Here is a 16154-nt window from a genome sequence, read left to right as displayed (position 1 = left end):
TCTCCGTCCACGTCAAATGTCTTAACTTGTGAGTCCACACCTGGAGGAGGTTTTAGAATGATAACAGGGCTCACTTCAAATTATGAGCAACAGATACTAGATTGGAAGGGGGATAGGGTCACTAGCCAACTAGAAATTGCAAAGCAAATGCATAATGTTTACCTTCCAATATGGTCTGCTCTGTAAATTCTTACTCAAACACATTCATACATGGTGACATGAGTCTAAATCCCTCCTGCTATAAAATTAAAACATGATGTAACTCAACACTAGTTACCATGGTGACAGACGTCTGGGTCAGGTCATTGACCTTATCTGTTTGTAGAAGAGAAAGACGAAGATGAGGAAACAGAGTAAAACATAAATAGTGAAGAAGAACCCTGTGTATCCATTGGTTTTGTGAACATGCATGGTAGATTAACATTCAGAGCTCGCATGCATCTGATTTCTTCTTCAAACAAATAAGGTCAATGACCTGAACCTGACGTCTTTCCCCATGGTAACTAGTGTTGAATTACATCATGTTGCAATTTTATAGCATTTTTTTAATACAGTAACTCCTTCTATCTATTTTCTTTGGGAAGGGTTTGTAAGCTAAGGGTGCGATCCATGTAAATAATTGTCTTACCTATTGTCGGGTTGAGGTTTGGTTTAAATTCGTCTCTACAGACCCTGAGGATGAAGCTGGTTTTCCCCACTACCGAGTCTCCCACCATCACCACTTTGTACATGCGCTCTCTCGGACTGCTCATTCTTACAAACTGATTCACAGAAAAAAAAACAGGGTCATAGGACATCCATATAAATGGTCGGTACACCCAGCGGAATACAAGAGATGATAAGGAAACTAGAACGACAGACATTCGCTAAAAACAAAACAAAAAAAAAAATGTAAAAGCCTGTATCCAAAAAATGAAGAAAAAAAACACGACTGGGGGTATTTGCCCACTCTATCCCCCTGTCAACTTTCAGGTCATTTGGCTGAAAACACATGAGAGAACACAATATGTGTGGTGAAGCCATAGTAATAAATAGCTTTATTGCACAACAGTTGTACAAGGTACATGTACAAAGTATGGCATCTACTGGTACATAGTAGTGTTATACTACAATTTTATATGGCTAACCTACCTATAGTGTGTGGATGGTATGGGACGGGAATCGTGAGCTTTTTTCAATATTATTGGATACATTTTATATATATATATATAGATATACATGTATATATCCCTATCTACACCATGCAGGGGTTGTCCCTAGTCATTATGTACTTTTAAATACATAATGACTAGGGACAATCTCAATAGCACTTGACTAGCAATTTGAAAATTGCTAGTCAAGTCCTATTGAGATAAATTCTTGAAGAATTGTGTATATGAAGAAAAGACCATACAACTAAAGGTTTAGTCAGAAATATTAGAAAATTGAAAATATTGAAGAAGTCCTGTGCAAAGACTTGCCTGCTGATGTATCCGTAGTTTCCTAGAAGTCCAGTTTTCAAGTTGACTGAACGCAGTGATGTTGTTCACTCTACCCCTGGATTAACCTTGTTGGCACCGTCTCTGCAATATAGACAAATCATATGTCATTGTCAACAGATGCTTCCCCAACAATACACAATCCTGTGCCGGTCTCTAGAACTCACTCCACCGTCAGAACTTTCATACATACTGCAGTACACATCTGGAACAGTCTTCCAGACAACGTGGTCGGCCTGATCACTGACAACAACCTCCATTCATTGAAAACAAGAGTACACCGGCATCTTCTCTCCACCACCAGGACTTCTGCATGTAGCTAGAACTTTACAAAATTGCTGTAAACCAATGATTAGCCAGGAGTGTTACAACCCAGGCTATTGTTTACGTTAGCACATTACGTTAAAACAGGTCAAATCAATAATATCAGATGATGCTCACAAATTTGGAGTCTAGAAATGACATCGAGAGCACATTGGCGTACATTTAACTGAGGGTGTGAACACATATGTTGTCCCACTGCAAAATTATAACCTCTGTGATCAAAAATCGATAGTGACAGATGTACAACGCATGGTTGGCTACAGGGACTCCGTATCACAGTGTGTCCTTGAGCTGCCACATACGTGAGAGGTCAGGTGGGTAGGGTTAGAGTTGGGATCATTGTTCAGGGCTAGGGTTAGACTTACGATTAGGGTTAGGTTAGGTTTAGTCTCCCACATCACGACTAAACCCCTCCCACCCCTTGTCTCAGGTATATTGGACACCCCTCAAGTAGTGTCGGACTCATGTATTTGGCAGGATCATGTTTGAAAATGTTTAAAACATTCGGGAGTGAAGGTAGGTGGAATTATAGTTTGGGACTGGTTGGCTGGTGGTTGGGCCAGAAGGTTAACAGTAGTTAGAGTGTGGTTGGCTGTCAAATTTGACTCAAATTTAACTCAATTATAGAAAGGTAGGCGTAGCCTAAATCTGGTAAGACTGCTCCCAACCTAGCTAACCCCAACATCGGTTGGCGGTCGGGGGAAGGTTCTGAATGTGTGACAGGGGCTTTAGTTGCCTCAGCTACTTAAATGGTTCCCCGCCCTAGCCCCATTTCAGTCAATGGCTTCACAGCAATGCTGTGTATATGGAGGTCGGCATAAGTTGTTTTGGCGGACATTCAATTCAAACAAATCATCCCCTGTCAAAACAGATCTCCGCAACCCCGTAAACATCGCTATCCGGTTAGCTATAGGATTCCCGAATCACTCTGTATACACCCTGCGTCATCACTAAGCACCGCAGAACTTACTGTAAACAAACCCCGGTCAAGTGGCGTCTGTTATACATGTAGGTAGGTATAAGTGGATGGCGGAACGATATTTCTGCCCAACTTTGCATGCTGCTTTGTCTGCTATACCGGTGCAATAGCTCAATTTGTGGAGTGCTCGCTTTGTAACCGGGAGGTCGTGAGTTCAAACCCCGGCCAGGTCATACCAAAGACTTTAAAAATGGTACACACTTATTTCTCTGCTTAGCACTCAGCACTGAGAAAGAGTGTGGGAAGGTCAAACACACAGCACTACCAGCGGACCAGCCCCCTGTTGTAGTGATCATGACTTGCACAACTGTGTGTCGCCCAAGGGCTACGGAAATGGACATGGGCACCAGAAATTCATGGGAAGGAGTATGAGAGTTGAAAACGCATCACAATTACTGAGCTAATAAGGCCCGTACTCTAGTGTCATGTCATGTGTGTATGGGAGTTATAGTGTAACGCACCAGTGGACTAAAAATAGGATATTTGCACTGCCAAATTGAAGGGGCGCTCTTAATAGAATCAATAGAGGGTATACAACTGACATAATCAATACATGAAATCCTATGTTAGAGCACAGCTTAAAGCATACTTAATGGTAAGTACCATGTCGGGGAAGAAACGGGACCTTTTAACAAGATTTTCTGTGAGTTGGACTGTCATGCCCACACTGATTGATAGTCCAACTCACAAAAAACCAAGGCCGAGCAATGACGTCAGTATTAACAATAAGATCAAAGTACTACTGGTGATTACGTAATAACCACGGCAAAGAATTATAATGTGGTTGTTCTATCCGACAGAACTACACACAAGAACAATTTATGCTTTCTGAATCAGGTTTGCTTAAAATTAGAAATAGCACATGAATATATTTTTCTAAGAATATTTTTCTTTTTAACGGAATCATACTTCAGTTTATTGCATGTTTCATGGTAACTTTCCTATGTGTCTGCCTGGTAAATTGCCAGTATCTCATTTTTTTTTGCTGTTGACAAATAAACACTGTAAACACACACATTCTAACAAACACTCAGTGCCGTGGGGTCGTGTGGCGGAGCGGCAGAGTGCTAGACTCGGAATCAAGAGGTCCCGGGTTCGAATCCTGCCATGCCACCGACCGTGTGCCCTTGGGAAAGGCACTTTACACGACTTTCCTCACTACGCTCAGGTGAAAATGAGTATTGCATTGTCCCCTGTGTTGGTGGCGGCATTAATATAAGTTTAAAAAACTTGAGTGTGCCGTCACCAGGTGTCTACAGGTTGGATTATAAAAAGAACACTCACCTTTATTTCTTCATGGATAAAATATCCAAGAGATGCGACTATATGGACATATTCCAACGTAAACAGCGGTGGTTGCTATACTGAGAGTCGTGCCGATACGGGGGCAGTGCACTCTCCCGTACAACCCGGATACAAACCCGGACTTTCCGCCACTCACCGCCGATCGAACGGCCCCATGACCCCGCCCGACCGGCTTTAGTAACTCGGGCAGGCGGGAAAGGGTCCAAATTGAGTCTTAAGACTTTTATAAACGCTGAAAGGATTAGATAATCAAATATTTACATTTGGTATCAGCTGTGTAGCTGTGTGGTCTTTATACTGTGTATGTTCGATCAATATCAATTGAAATAGTATACCGTTTGAATCTTAAAGATAATTTTAGATAAATAAATATTTACCTGTGGTCTTATGATATACAGCTGCCTGCGGTCTTTATATAGATTATGTATGTTTGATCAATACCAATAAAAACAACATCTTTTTTGTTGTTTTTATCTTATAAGATACTTTTAGGTATAATTATTAGTCAAATATCTACCTTTGGTATCAGCTGTGTAGTCGGGTAGCTCTTGTTTATCATGATATACATTCAGCTGCCTGTGGTCTTTATACGGGTATGTTCGATCAATATTAAGTAAAATAGCACATATTCTTGCCGTTGTAATCTTGTAAGATACTTTTAGATAACCAAATACTGGTATTTGCTATTGGTATCAACTGAAGTACAGTAATTCTAGCTGCTTTATTCTGATAGACAGCTGTTTAATTTCTGGTCTTTGTATTTTCGATCGATATGTTATCGGTAGGATTTCAAAAGATATGCCTGTCTATTATGGGTTGCTATGGAAAAATATTGATCTAAGAAAGTCGTACAAAGTTGAAGCAGGTAGGTTTTCTTCACCTGCCTGCCTGGCTAGCTCCACCTGGCGATTCATGTCGGTATTACGACAGCGAATCACGAATTTGCACTGTTCAGTCACTAGATAGTTAACTTTGAAAAAGTGTAAATTAACAGATATTTATCAAAAAACTATGAGGTAATATGTGAAGGATTTGAAGACAATTTTTAGACAGTCCATAGCAAAACAAAAAAGTTATTCAAACTTTTGAAGAAGGCTACTTGAAACTTCTGACAGTTAAACTTAAAACCTATCCAGTTGCATGTCTGCGCAACAATTTCTTGTCAAATATATAGTTAATGCGGAAATTTTGGTCAGGTACCCAGCAATGAATTGAGAAAGGTACGTCGGTGACAAAAAGTAAGACAAATTTTTGAAGAAGGCTGCTTGAAACGTCTGACAGTTTTCAAAATCTGTCCAGTTGCTTGAGTAACAATTTCTTGTCATATATATAGTTAAGGCCTATAGTTAATGCGGAAATTTCGGTCAGGTACCCTGCAATGAATTATGAGAAAGGTACGTCGGTGAAGGTTAGACGTAAGCCCATGAGAAAGATATAGCCACCTACGCATGACGTACATACCAGGCTGGCTTGCATATGAAGATCTATGAAGTCTCGCTCGTCAATTTCATTCCCTATCGGCGAGTTACGGATGTAATATTCTGCGACAGTATGACAAATCATGTCATGTCCTGGGAAATTTAGAAGAAGGCCCGGGAAAAAAAATGTATTTATTGTATGTCCTGCCTACCTGCCTAAATGCTTAGGCCAGAACTGGCCCCTTGCTCCTCTTCATTTTTTCCGTTCGTTGTTGTATGTACAACAAGACCATACAGACATTTAGTAGCATAAAGGCGTACTGGCAGAAGAAATTGCCGACAGTAGTTAGACCAGTGTCGACTTAATAGTGAGAAAACCTCGGAGTGGCATAGCAGATTGAAATGAAAAATGCTGGTTCTAACTATCTATTAGAGGCACCAAAAAATAAACGGACTCCTCACCTAGTTTGTTATGGGGATATTTCAAGCGCTCCAACCATGAAATAATGACAAAAAGGGCTATGAAATGGAATTAAATGCCAATATCAGAGAGATTTCCTCATGTAGAATATATTTTCGGGAATAGTTTCATCAGGTTGGTAAGACACTGAGTAAAGCAATGTGAACCAGTCAGAATTGCCCTGAGGAAGGTGACCGACGATCACCCAAACGTCGACTGAATAAAAAACTTGGTTGTGTAAAAAGTCTCTTTACTTAGAATATATTTTGTTTTACACCCTGAAATTACATTGGATGCCTTTAAGGTAATTTCTTCCTTCCACGAAAACCCGTCTTCATATCTACCAGTGCACTCTTGCCTCTGCAGTGAGAATAGAGCTTAGTCGCCCCAAAGCCATCCCTTGAGCGAACATATCATGTAATGTATCATGTCCTGGTATGCGACTTCTTTTGCCCTGGAGCAAGGTGTATAACCAAGGTACCTTATCAAACCAGTGCCAACAGCAACATGTTTTTAAATGAACCACAGTGAGCCGAGTAAGATTCATTTTTGGCGACGCCTCAGGGGCGGAGCCCTTAGTATAGTACTGCGATTGAATTGCCAGGAATTCTAAATATTCCACGCACGCATTCCCTAGGGAATTCATTTTTGGCAACACCTTGCGGGTGAGGTCTTCCCTCCCAGCTGTTTAGCCGTTTTTCAATGACTTTGGAGCTTTTTCGACAGCTTGGTCAGGATCATTGTTTGGAATTGAACATGGTCAGCATTTGAAGTCAGATGTTTCAAATGAGATGTCGTGATTGTCTGAATATAAACCAATATGTTACCGCGTTTGGTTGTTGTTTTTTTCTAGTAGTTTTCCTTCTCTTTATGAAAAGTATGTGTTTGGACATAAACCCAACGGATGAATTCAAGTTCTTTTCAATGTTTTAAATGAGATGTCGTGACTGCCTGAATATAAACCAATATGTCACCGCGTTTGGTTGTTGTTTTTTTCTAGTAGATTTCCTTCTCTTTATGAAAAAGTATGTGTTTGGACATAAACCCAACGGATGAATTATAAAGTTCTTTTCAATGCAACTATGTGAGGATAAAGGAAAGACGCAGAGACAAGGCTTTCCGCACACTGGGCACGGGAGACTTTTAAGACGGACTGGCTATATATATGACTATATGATACTGGATACGTTAACCCTTTCAGTCTTAACTGAGTTATCTTTTGCTTCTTGAACTGGCGTCCCTTGTTGTAGAAATCCTGTGTCTTTATACTTAGTATTCTCATACCTCCATGGTATTCTGTATTACCGCATAACAGTGGTACATCACTTCAGCAAAGAATAATACATTTGTTCAAAGAAACAAACATATTTGTAACCGGAGCAATAACAGGGACTACAATAACAGAGAACTGTCTAAGTAATTACAAGGGAACTGTTCGGAGTTTCATCAGGTCTTGCACTATCATGTTCTTACAAGTTAGTTAGAGAGTGCAATCGTACCACTGCTCCCATATACACCGATTGTTCAGCATCTTCATGGTTTTTAAAATGTGTACATTCTCCTCGATTCGATTTGAACCGTCATTGGCGAGGTTTTCTAAATACATATAAAATAGGTCATTACAATATGTACACTAAGATACCGTAAAACACAGGCAATGTATCATCGTAGTACAGACGTATGTAAGTCACCCCAGTAATCTCTAACTGGTGTAAGGTTTACTGTGGCTAGCAATGTATTATATAGCCTGCACGTGATGGCTCTGCTACTGATCTGGTTCCTTCCCATGTTTCCTTCTTTATGTCGACGATGCTACTACTTAATACACATATGATATCAACATGCTCCTTCTACCATCATCAACAATATCGAAACAAAATTTTACACAAAGGAGACTGGAGTCAGTTGTCATGATCAGCTCTGTGACCGGGAGGCTTGAGTCAGCTGTGACCACGGCTTCTGGCATATGTGATTGTCCCGTCTATAGCACTGCAACTGCCGGCTAGAGCTTGCGCACTAGCTAAGGCACATGGTATTGCAACTGTATGGAGAGAAGAAAGGCTGTCATTGGTCCGATAAGGTATGAGGCTTGTTGCTAGTGTCAGGACAAAACAATAGACAGGACTTCACACATTGAAGGTATCTATTATGAAATACACTCCTACCATTATTGTATATGATACCTGACAAAACTCCCGTTTACATGTCTACCCTCTATCCACAGCAAGTAAATCAACAGTAATATGCCTCTCACCGCGCCTCATAAAGATCTCGGCCAAAACATATCGTGGCGGTTTGAAATGTATTTCTTCAAAACAAGGTGTACATTTCCTAAACAAGTCATCGAAACATAGAAAACAGTTGAAGACAAGGCTGATATAGAATGTGCGTCAAAAGTACACTTGACATGACAGCTGTGAACTGCATAAGTAGCAGTCCTTCTGCGCCTTATAAATTAACTTAGCCAAAACTGGCCGACGTTACAAAACATCCACACCCTGTAAAATTATGGATAAAAGTACGTATGAACTCAACTTTTTATGTCTGTATCCCTGGTTGAGAGAAGGCAAAGGGGCTACGTATCTCCATGCCCGCCGGCCTGGGCAACTGTAGGGAAACAGCGGTGATTAGCCTCGTGTCAACTGTCATTATAGAAAAGAAAAATATAGATAAGAAAAGATAAGAAAAAATATCTCAACTTAGCGAACATACGTCACAGGTCCTCCATTACAAAACTAAGAATCAGTTGTCACAAATTACGAATTGAATCAGGAAGACATTACCGCACTCCTCTAGAACAAAGAACCTATCAATTCTGTAGTTTAGGCCAAATAGAAGATGAAATACATTTCACCATAGATTGCCCCTTGTATAGTAGAGATAGACTCATATTTTTTAGCCATGTATTAAGTATATTTCCCCACTTCAGATATTTGACTAGTAAAGAGAAATTTGTATTCCTTTTAACTTTCGATAAACCTACTCTAAGTGATCTCACAGCCGCATATATCCATACAATCACTACTAAGCGAGATGAAGCCGAAAAGAATAGAAATTAGACATTTATTTACACTCTTATATGTTCCTTTGTATGTAATGTATATGTTTATGTTCATGTTCTGTACCCATGCGACCTGTACTTAGTTCTGTAGAACACAAATGTACAATAAAGGTCTTCATTATCATCGCGGGAATGTCTGCTAACAACTCGCCCCCTGGCCGTACTGGCTCGACTTTCCACAAACGAATCGAGACGGGATATGAAGTTCCAAAACCAAAGGCAAAGTCAACTTTTGGGGCCATAGTGAAGGACAGACTAACAAAAAGGCCAGGCAGGAGGATTAGGAAAAAAATAGCCGAACAGGAAAGGGCAAATTTAGCGGAGAGAAAAAATACTAGGGCACAAAAGAACGGGGCTAGACGGGGCAATAAAAACACAAGAAAGCATGGGAAAGCGCATCAAAAAGGGAAAACCAGCTTTCAGAAACAATACAGCCACAGAAGGGCAGGAAATGACCAGTGAGGGGCGACCGTTACACCACAGGGGTAACTGGGACAAGATGGCACAGGAATGCAAGATGCGACACAAACAAAGGACCACCCGTGAAGTGACGCTTAGATAGGGATTCTCAGAAAGTTCAGTGAAACTCGGCTTTTCTAACCGGAGAAAAACGTTCTATCCGAAAAAGTTGGGGTACGGGAAAAGCAATGACGCCAAAAGCGCCACAAAATCAGCCGGACAAAGTGAACTATAAACTTAGCAAAGTTTGGAAAACAGGCCGAGAAAGCTAGCCGAAAATGCGGAACACGTGGGGACGCTTAGCAGATGGTCAAAGCTACGAACTATACGAAGTGTGTGGCAACTTTTAACGAAAATTCTAGCAATTACAGCAGCGTTCAAAGGACAACAACTTGACGTACAATCCGGTATGGGAACCAGTGTACAATTTAGGAGGAATCAGTGTAGTATTTCGGGGATCTCGGTTTAGTTCTTGGTCTAACTTTACTTACGTCACGGTTACGCGTCTATCTGATTTGCTAGTTAACCAAGTAAAACACAGAGCCGGGTCGATTTCGATTGTACGGGTTGCTGTATTGTGATCTGCTGTATATATACAAAGTCAATGGTCTAGTCTTAGAGTTACAGTGGTCTAGTTTCGGATCGAAGTTACGGGAGTGGAACCCACAAGGGATATGAACTACAGAGAGCTAATACAAAGTGTGTGTTACTAACCTGGGGTCCTGTGGTCGACTGAATCCTGACGCTGACTGCTCTCACCAGTCATTGGCTAAATGAGCATGTAAATGAGCGTCCTGCTTGTGGAAAGGACGCGTGAAGAGAGCAAATGGTTTTAACGAGCTCTGATTGGTCAATTCCAGAAAAGTTTGAGCGTGGCCCGTGCGATACAAACAAGGAAACCCCGTGTGGTACAAACCGGGAATTCCCCGTGCACGTAGTGCACTGGTCAACGTAAACCTAGCGGGCGAGGATCGGCTTTCGTGTCCGGCCAAGTCCGGCATAAATTTCCCTTTCTTAATGCAAATCTGTCGTTTTTGTTTTCTTTGTGTCTTTCTAAAGGGTTGTGATAACCTACTCTACTCGGGTGGTATTTTCGTGCGCGCTCGCTAGTACGTAACGTATATACACGGCGGCGATCTGGCACTGCGTTATTTCTACCGTAGCGGGTCTAAACAAGACGCAAGATTCCTATTTTGGGGTATAAAATGTTGTCACAGTGGTAATACACTATTTGAAACGCACCTATACGAAGTACCTTTCTTTGGCGACGCTAGGGAAAACAGCATCTCTCGATAAACAGAGATAAATACTTAGATCCTGAGGGGGTGCCTTAATTCCGACCTACCCCTAATTCCGTACTAGTTTGAAAAATCCTGGTTGCGGCGTTATGCATGGGAGCACGTGCCTAAAAATAACCACAAGAATGGACAAAATTTTTGTGATGATGTCCGTAATCTCACAAAGTTTGTTTTAGTTCGTACACTCCGACAACAGACGAGTGAAAAATCTGTTTAAATTCGACGCTTGTTCGTTACCGTTACCTCAGAAGGGAGTTAGTCACGAAAAGGAACTTCGCCACGGAGGGAGTTTGGGCATTGGCCCGTCAATAATTAACTCGTTCCCCGGACAGTCTGCCTCGCCCAGCATGATCTCCTTCCCAGGATCGTCTGTGTGACGAACCCAGGCGCCAGAAGCCATCATGCGGCTGTATAATGTATTGCACAAAAGACTCACACACGCATATTCAATAGGGTTCTGTGTAGGAGCATGTGGCGGTCTAAAGCCCCGCGGACACTTTTGTAATACTGGATGTTTCCCAGATCGGACAAGTGTAGGCCGTCAGGCGCAAAGTAGTTTGCAATTTGGGTTGCGTCTCCACAGACGTCTGTGGTCCCATACTGTGACCTTGGGGTAGTTCTGCACAAGTCCCTTCAGCGCCTCCGTGAATTTGTGAAGGCGCTGAGGAAAGTCAGACATGTTAGGTGGAATATGGAGACACCAGATATCTGGGGTACCTTGGACGAGCGCCCGGTCTGCTTTCTGGTGGAAACCCACTGGGTGTACACGTAGCGTGTCTATTATATATGGCAATACCTATTATAAAGCTCATCCTTATTTGGTAATACTTGCGTCAGATACCATTCTTTTCTAATAACTATACCTTACTCACGTACTTCCTAAATAATCAAACATAAATCCATACGAATGTGAGTTACAGCTCAGGGTACACATTTCATCAGTCGTTGATGCATGCATCATATTAGCATCCTCAAAAACAAACAATACAACTTCCTACATACAATACGGTGTTAAAAGCACACACATTTTGACATACTAGTAGTACTAAAACAACAATCCGTTATAAGAAAAATTCCTTTTAAACAAGGTATATCAAAAGGGTTACAAATTTATACTATAATATAACTAGAGGTCCCCGATCTCATACCTTCGCCAAATGATGTTAATCTTTATGACTGACAAATTATAGATTATTCTCCCTGATTTAACAAATAGGGTGCTCATTTCCATTCTCATTTTCATGGATATCAATTTATCATATTCGCAATGTACAGTCTTATATTAACAAACAATGCCATTCTAGCATTTCCTAATAAATTATGCAAATGAGGTCCTAATTTGAATACATTATGTTTTCATAAGATAAAGATAAGTGTTCACCTTGACTTATCTTTCAAATACCACAAGTATGAAATTCCAGGCACTTATCATTACATAATTATAAAATTAATTATGCAAATTAGGTCTTCATTTACATAATCAATATCTGCCTGTGTTTCTCTCGTTCTCAATTACCAATTTCACGAGCTTCAATAGTCCTATCATGGAATGCAGCTGATTTATAGAATTTCCCCATAAATTATGCAAATCACATAATTATATCAAACATCACGTAAGCTACCTACATACCAACAATAACGACTATCTATCAACCGGTTCTTGAGTTATCCTCTTTTGAATACTTTCAAACATATAGCCCTGCAGTTCCAGAGCAAGCCGCTAGGGAATCTAAACTCACGTCACTTCTTCCCCAGCACAAGAGCTACCTACCATCTAAATTTCGTCACCCTAACATGTTTAGATCATGAGATATGAAAACCGGAAGTTTAGCTGCAGTACCATAACAAGCCGCTAGGGGGCCCCAAATCTAATCATTTTGAGGTCTCATCAAGACCTACCCACCTACCAAATATCAAGACAATCCATCAAGGCCTTCTCAAGTTATCTTGTTTACAGACACACAGACACACACACACACATACACGAACGCCTCTGAAAACATAACCTTCTTGGCGAAGGTAATAATTTTATTATTAAAATACGTCGCCGGTGTGTTTTTTAAACACCACCCTTGTTCACATTGTATGTGGGCAAAAAAAGGACATTTTCGATCTGGGGTTACCAGCGGTCATTTACAGTAAACCTGGGACTTCAAGCCCAACGTGCTGGAAGAAAAAACAAACTTGAAAATGAAATTTCAGCCAACGACAAAGTCAATTGATGCCATAGAGGAAGAAGGAGAATGTCTCCCGTGCCCTTATGCAGATCGTAGGGTGGTGCCCATGTCCATTTCCGCAGCCCTTAGGCGACACATAGTTGTGCAATGCACTACAGAAGGGGGCTGGTCCGCTGTTAGTGCTGTGTGTTTCACCTTCCCACACTCTTTCTAATATGTGCTGAGTGCTATGCAAAAGGAAGAAGTGAGTACTATTTCTAAAGTCTTTGGTATGACCCGCCCGAGCTCACGACCTCCCGGTTACAAAGCGAGCACTCTACCAATTAAGCTACATGTATTGCACCCGTGTCATAGTCATTATGGTGGTCAAATTTGATGCCATACCTCAGTAATAAATCACGGTCAAGTTTAAGATCAATTCTGAAGTTTGAAACACAAATGGTAGTTGTGACATGTTCATTTCAAGAGATACAATCAATCGTAATTCAGAAGAACGAAGTAATTTCCTGGAATTAGCGTCACGTTCTTCAATCAGCATATCAATTTCCGGGAACGGTTGCCCCTAAGACGGTCTGTTTAAAGTCACTGCTTTAAAAAAAACATGTACATTGTATTTCTCAGGTTTTAATCAGATTGTAATTTTCCTAGAAGTGGTTTAGGAGTTCCAAGAATTATCCTCTGTATTAGATCAAGTCCTGACATGTAATATGTTCTGACTCATACACGAGGCCGCGTCTGTGGATGAACAGAATGCGGTTCAGCTTTTTGAAAACGTACACTTTAGTATTTCTTACCTTTTAATCAGCTTGAGAGTTTTGAGAAGTGGCCCTACAAGTCGGAGAATGTTAAGTCAAAGTGCCGGTTTGATAAAGTCACAATATGTAATATGTGGTTTGACTAATGAACGAGCTAGACTGTACCTAGTCTCTGGATGACCAGAGTAACCAAGGTAAGTTTTTAAAAAAACGTACATCTCGTATCTCTCGTGTTTTAATCATTTGGAGATTTTCCAGAAAGTGCAGTGTACTTTGAAGGATTCTAGGGCAAACTGTCGGCAATTGATGGAAGCCCAGTAGTATGTTCTGACTGATACCCAAAACTGTATCTGTAGATGATGAGAGTTAGTTAACCAGTTAATTAAGCTTTCTGAAAATGTTCACTTAGTATTTCCCAGATTTTCATCAAAGCTTGCAATTTTCCAGGGATTGAGCCGGACGTTTTGCTAGCAAGTTAAAGTCCCAACATTAATCATGTTTTGCCTAATCATGTTTTGCCTAACCAGAATTACCAGCTTCTTGAACTTGTGCATGTTGTACTTCTCAGCTTTTAATCAGCTTGCAATTTTCCAGGCGTTTGGTCGGAGGATTGGCGTCTAAAATGACTGCTGCTGCTAGGAAGAAGAATTTTTAACATTTAATATGTTTTGACTGACGCACCGGGCTGTGTCTGACCAGAATTATCAAGTTTCTTAACCCTTAAATTTGTGCATCTCATACTGCTCTGCTTTTAATCAGCTTGTAGTTTTCCAGGAATTTGGTCGGAAGTTTGTCGTCTAAAATGACTGCTGTTTGTTGGATTATGAAGTTTTAACATTTTATCTGTTTTGACTGACGCACTGGGCTGTGTCTGATCGGAATTAACAAGCTTCTTAAATTTGTGCATCTTGTCCTTCCCAGCTTTTAATTAGCTTGTAGTTTTCCAGAAATTTGGTCGGACGTTTGTGGTCTAAAATGACTGCTGCTGCCAGGAGTCTCAACATTTGATCTGTTTTGACTGACGTGCCAAGCTGTGTCTGACCAGAATTAACAAGCTTCTTAACCCTTAAATTTGTGCATCTCATACTGCTCGGCTTTTAATCAGCTTGTACTTTTCCAGGAATTTGGACGGAAATTTTTTCTCCTTAAATAACTGCTGTTTGTGGAAGTATGAAGATTCAACGTTTTATCTGTTTTGACTGACGCGCTGGGCTGTGTCTGATCAGAATTAACAAGCTTCTTAAATTTGTGCATCTTGTCCTTCCCAGCTTTTAATTAGCTTGCAATTTTCCAGGAATTTAGTCGGAAGTTTGTCATTTAAAATGACTGCTGTTTGTGGACGTATGAACATTCAACATTTTATATGTTTTGACTGACGCGCTGGACTGTGTCTGATCGGAATTAACAAGCTTCTTGAATCTGTGCATCTCGTATTTCTCAGCTTTTAATCAGCTTGCAATTTTCCAGGAATTTAGTCGGAAGTTTGTCGTCTAAAATGACTGCTGTTTGTTAAATCATGAAGATTCAACGTTTTATCTGTTTTGACTGACGTGCTGGGCTGTGTCTGATCAGAATTAACAAGCTTCTTAAATTTGTGCATCCTGTCCTTCCCAGCTTTTAATTAGCTTGCAATTTTCCAGGAATTTGGTCGGACGTTTGTGGTCTAAAATGACTGCTGCTGCCAGGAGTCTCAACATTTTATCTGTTTTGACTGACGTGCCAAGCTGTGTCTGACCAGAATTAACAAGCTTCTTAACCCTTAAATTTGTGCATCTCATACTGCTCTGCTTTTAATCAGCTTGTACTTTTCCAGGAATTTGGTCGGAAGTTTGGCGTCTGAAATGACTGCTGTTTGTTAAAGTATGAAGATTCAATGTTTTATCTGTTTTGACTGACGCGCTGGGCTGTGTCTGATCAGAATTAACACGCTTCTTAAATTTGTGCATCTTGTCCTTCCCAGCTTTTAAATAGCTTGCAATTTTCCAGGAATTTGGTCGGACATTTGTGGTCTAAAATGACTGCTGCTGCCAGGAGTCTCAATATTTTATCTGTTTTGACTGACGCGCTGGGCTGTGTCTGATCAGAATTAACAAGCTCTGAAGTTGTGAATCCCGTACTTCTCAGATTTTAATCCTGTCGCAATTATCCCGGAAGTGGCTCTACAGTTCCAAGGATTCTCGTCTATAATGACTGCTGCTAGCGAGAATGAAGTCCCCAAATTTTAGAAGTTTTGACTGATGCACCAGACTGTGTCTGACCAGAATTAACAAGCCTTTTAAATGTGTGCATCATTTAATCACCTTGTAATTTTCTAGGAATTATATCAATAGTTCGTGGAATTCTCGTCTAAAGTTACAATTTTGGCTCATGTCCCAAGTTTTGATATACACTAGACTGTATCTGTGGGTCCACAGACACAGTCTAGTATTACTCTGCATTT

At 40.7% G+C, this 16154-nt stretch overlaps 1 protein-coding gene across 1 annotated transcript in view; it reads right to left on the bottom strand.

Moving 5' to 3' along the window:
- The window catches only part of LOC109468477 (ras and EF-hand domain-containing protein homolog), a 2647-nt gene extending 1850 nt beyond the window's left edge, over positions 1 to 797 (bottom strand). The window contains exon 1 of the mRNA XM_019766721.1: positions 629 to 797. Coding sequence (XP_019622280.1) covers positions 629 to 797 — 169 coding nt within the window. The remainder of the gene's footprint in view (positions 1 to 628) is intronic.
- Between the last annotated feature and the right edge of the window lie 15357 nt (positions 798 to 16154).

This window comes from Branchiostoma belcheri, unplaced genomic scaffold, assembly GCF_001625305.1.
Source record: "Branchiostoma belcheri isolate BF01 breed outbred unplaced genomic scaffold, Haploidv18h27 scaffold2, whole genome shotgun sequence".
NCBI classification, from domain to species: Eukaryota; Metazoa; Chordata; class Leptocardii; order Amphioxiformes; family Branchiostomatidae; genus Branchiostoma; species Branchiostoma belcheri.
The sequence above is the reverse complement of the archived record's forward strand: the minus strand, read 5'-3'. Positions and strand labels throughout refer to the sequence as shown.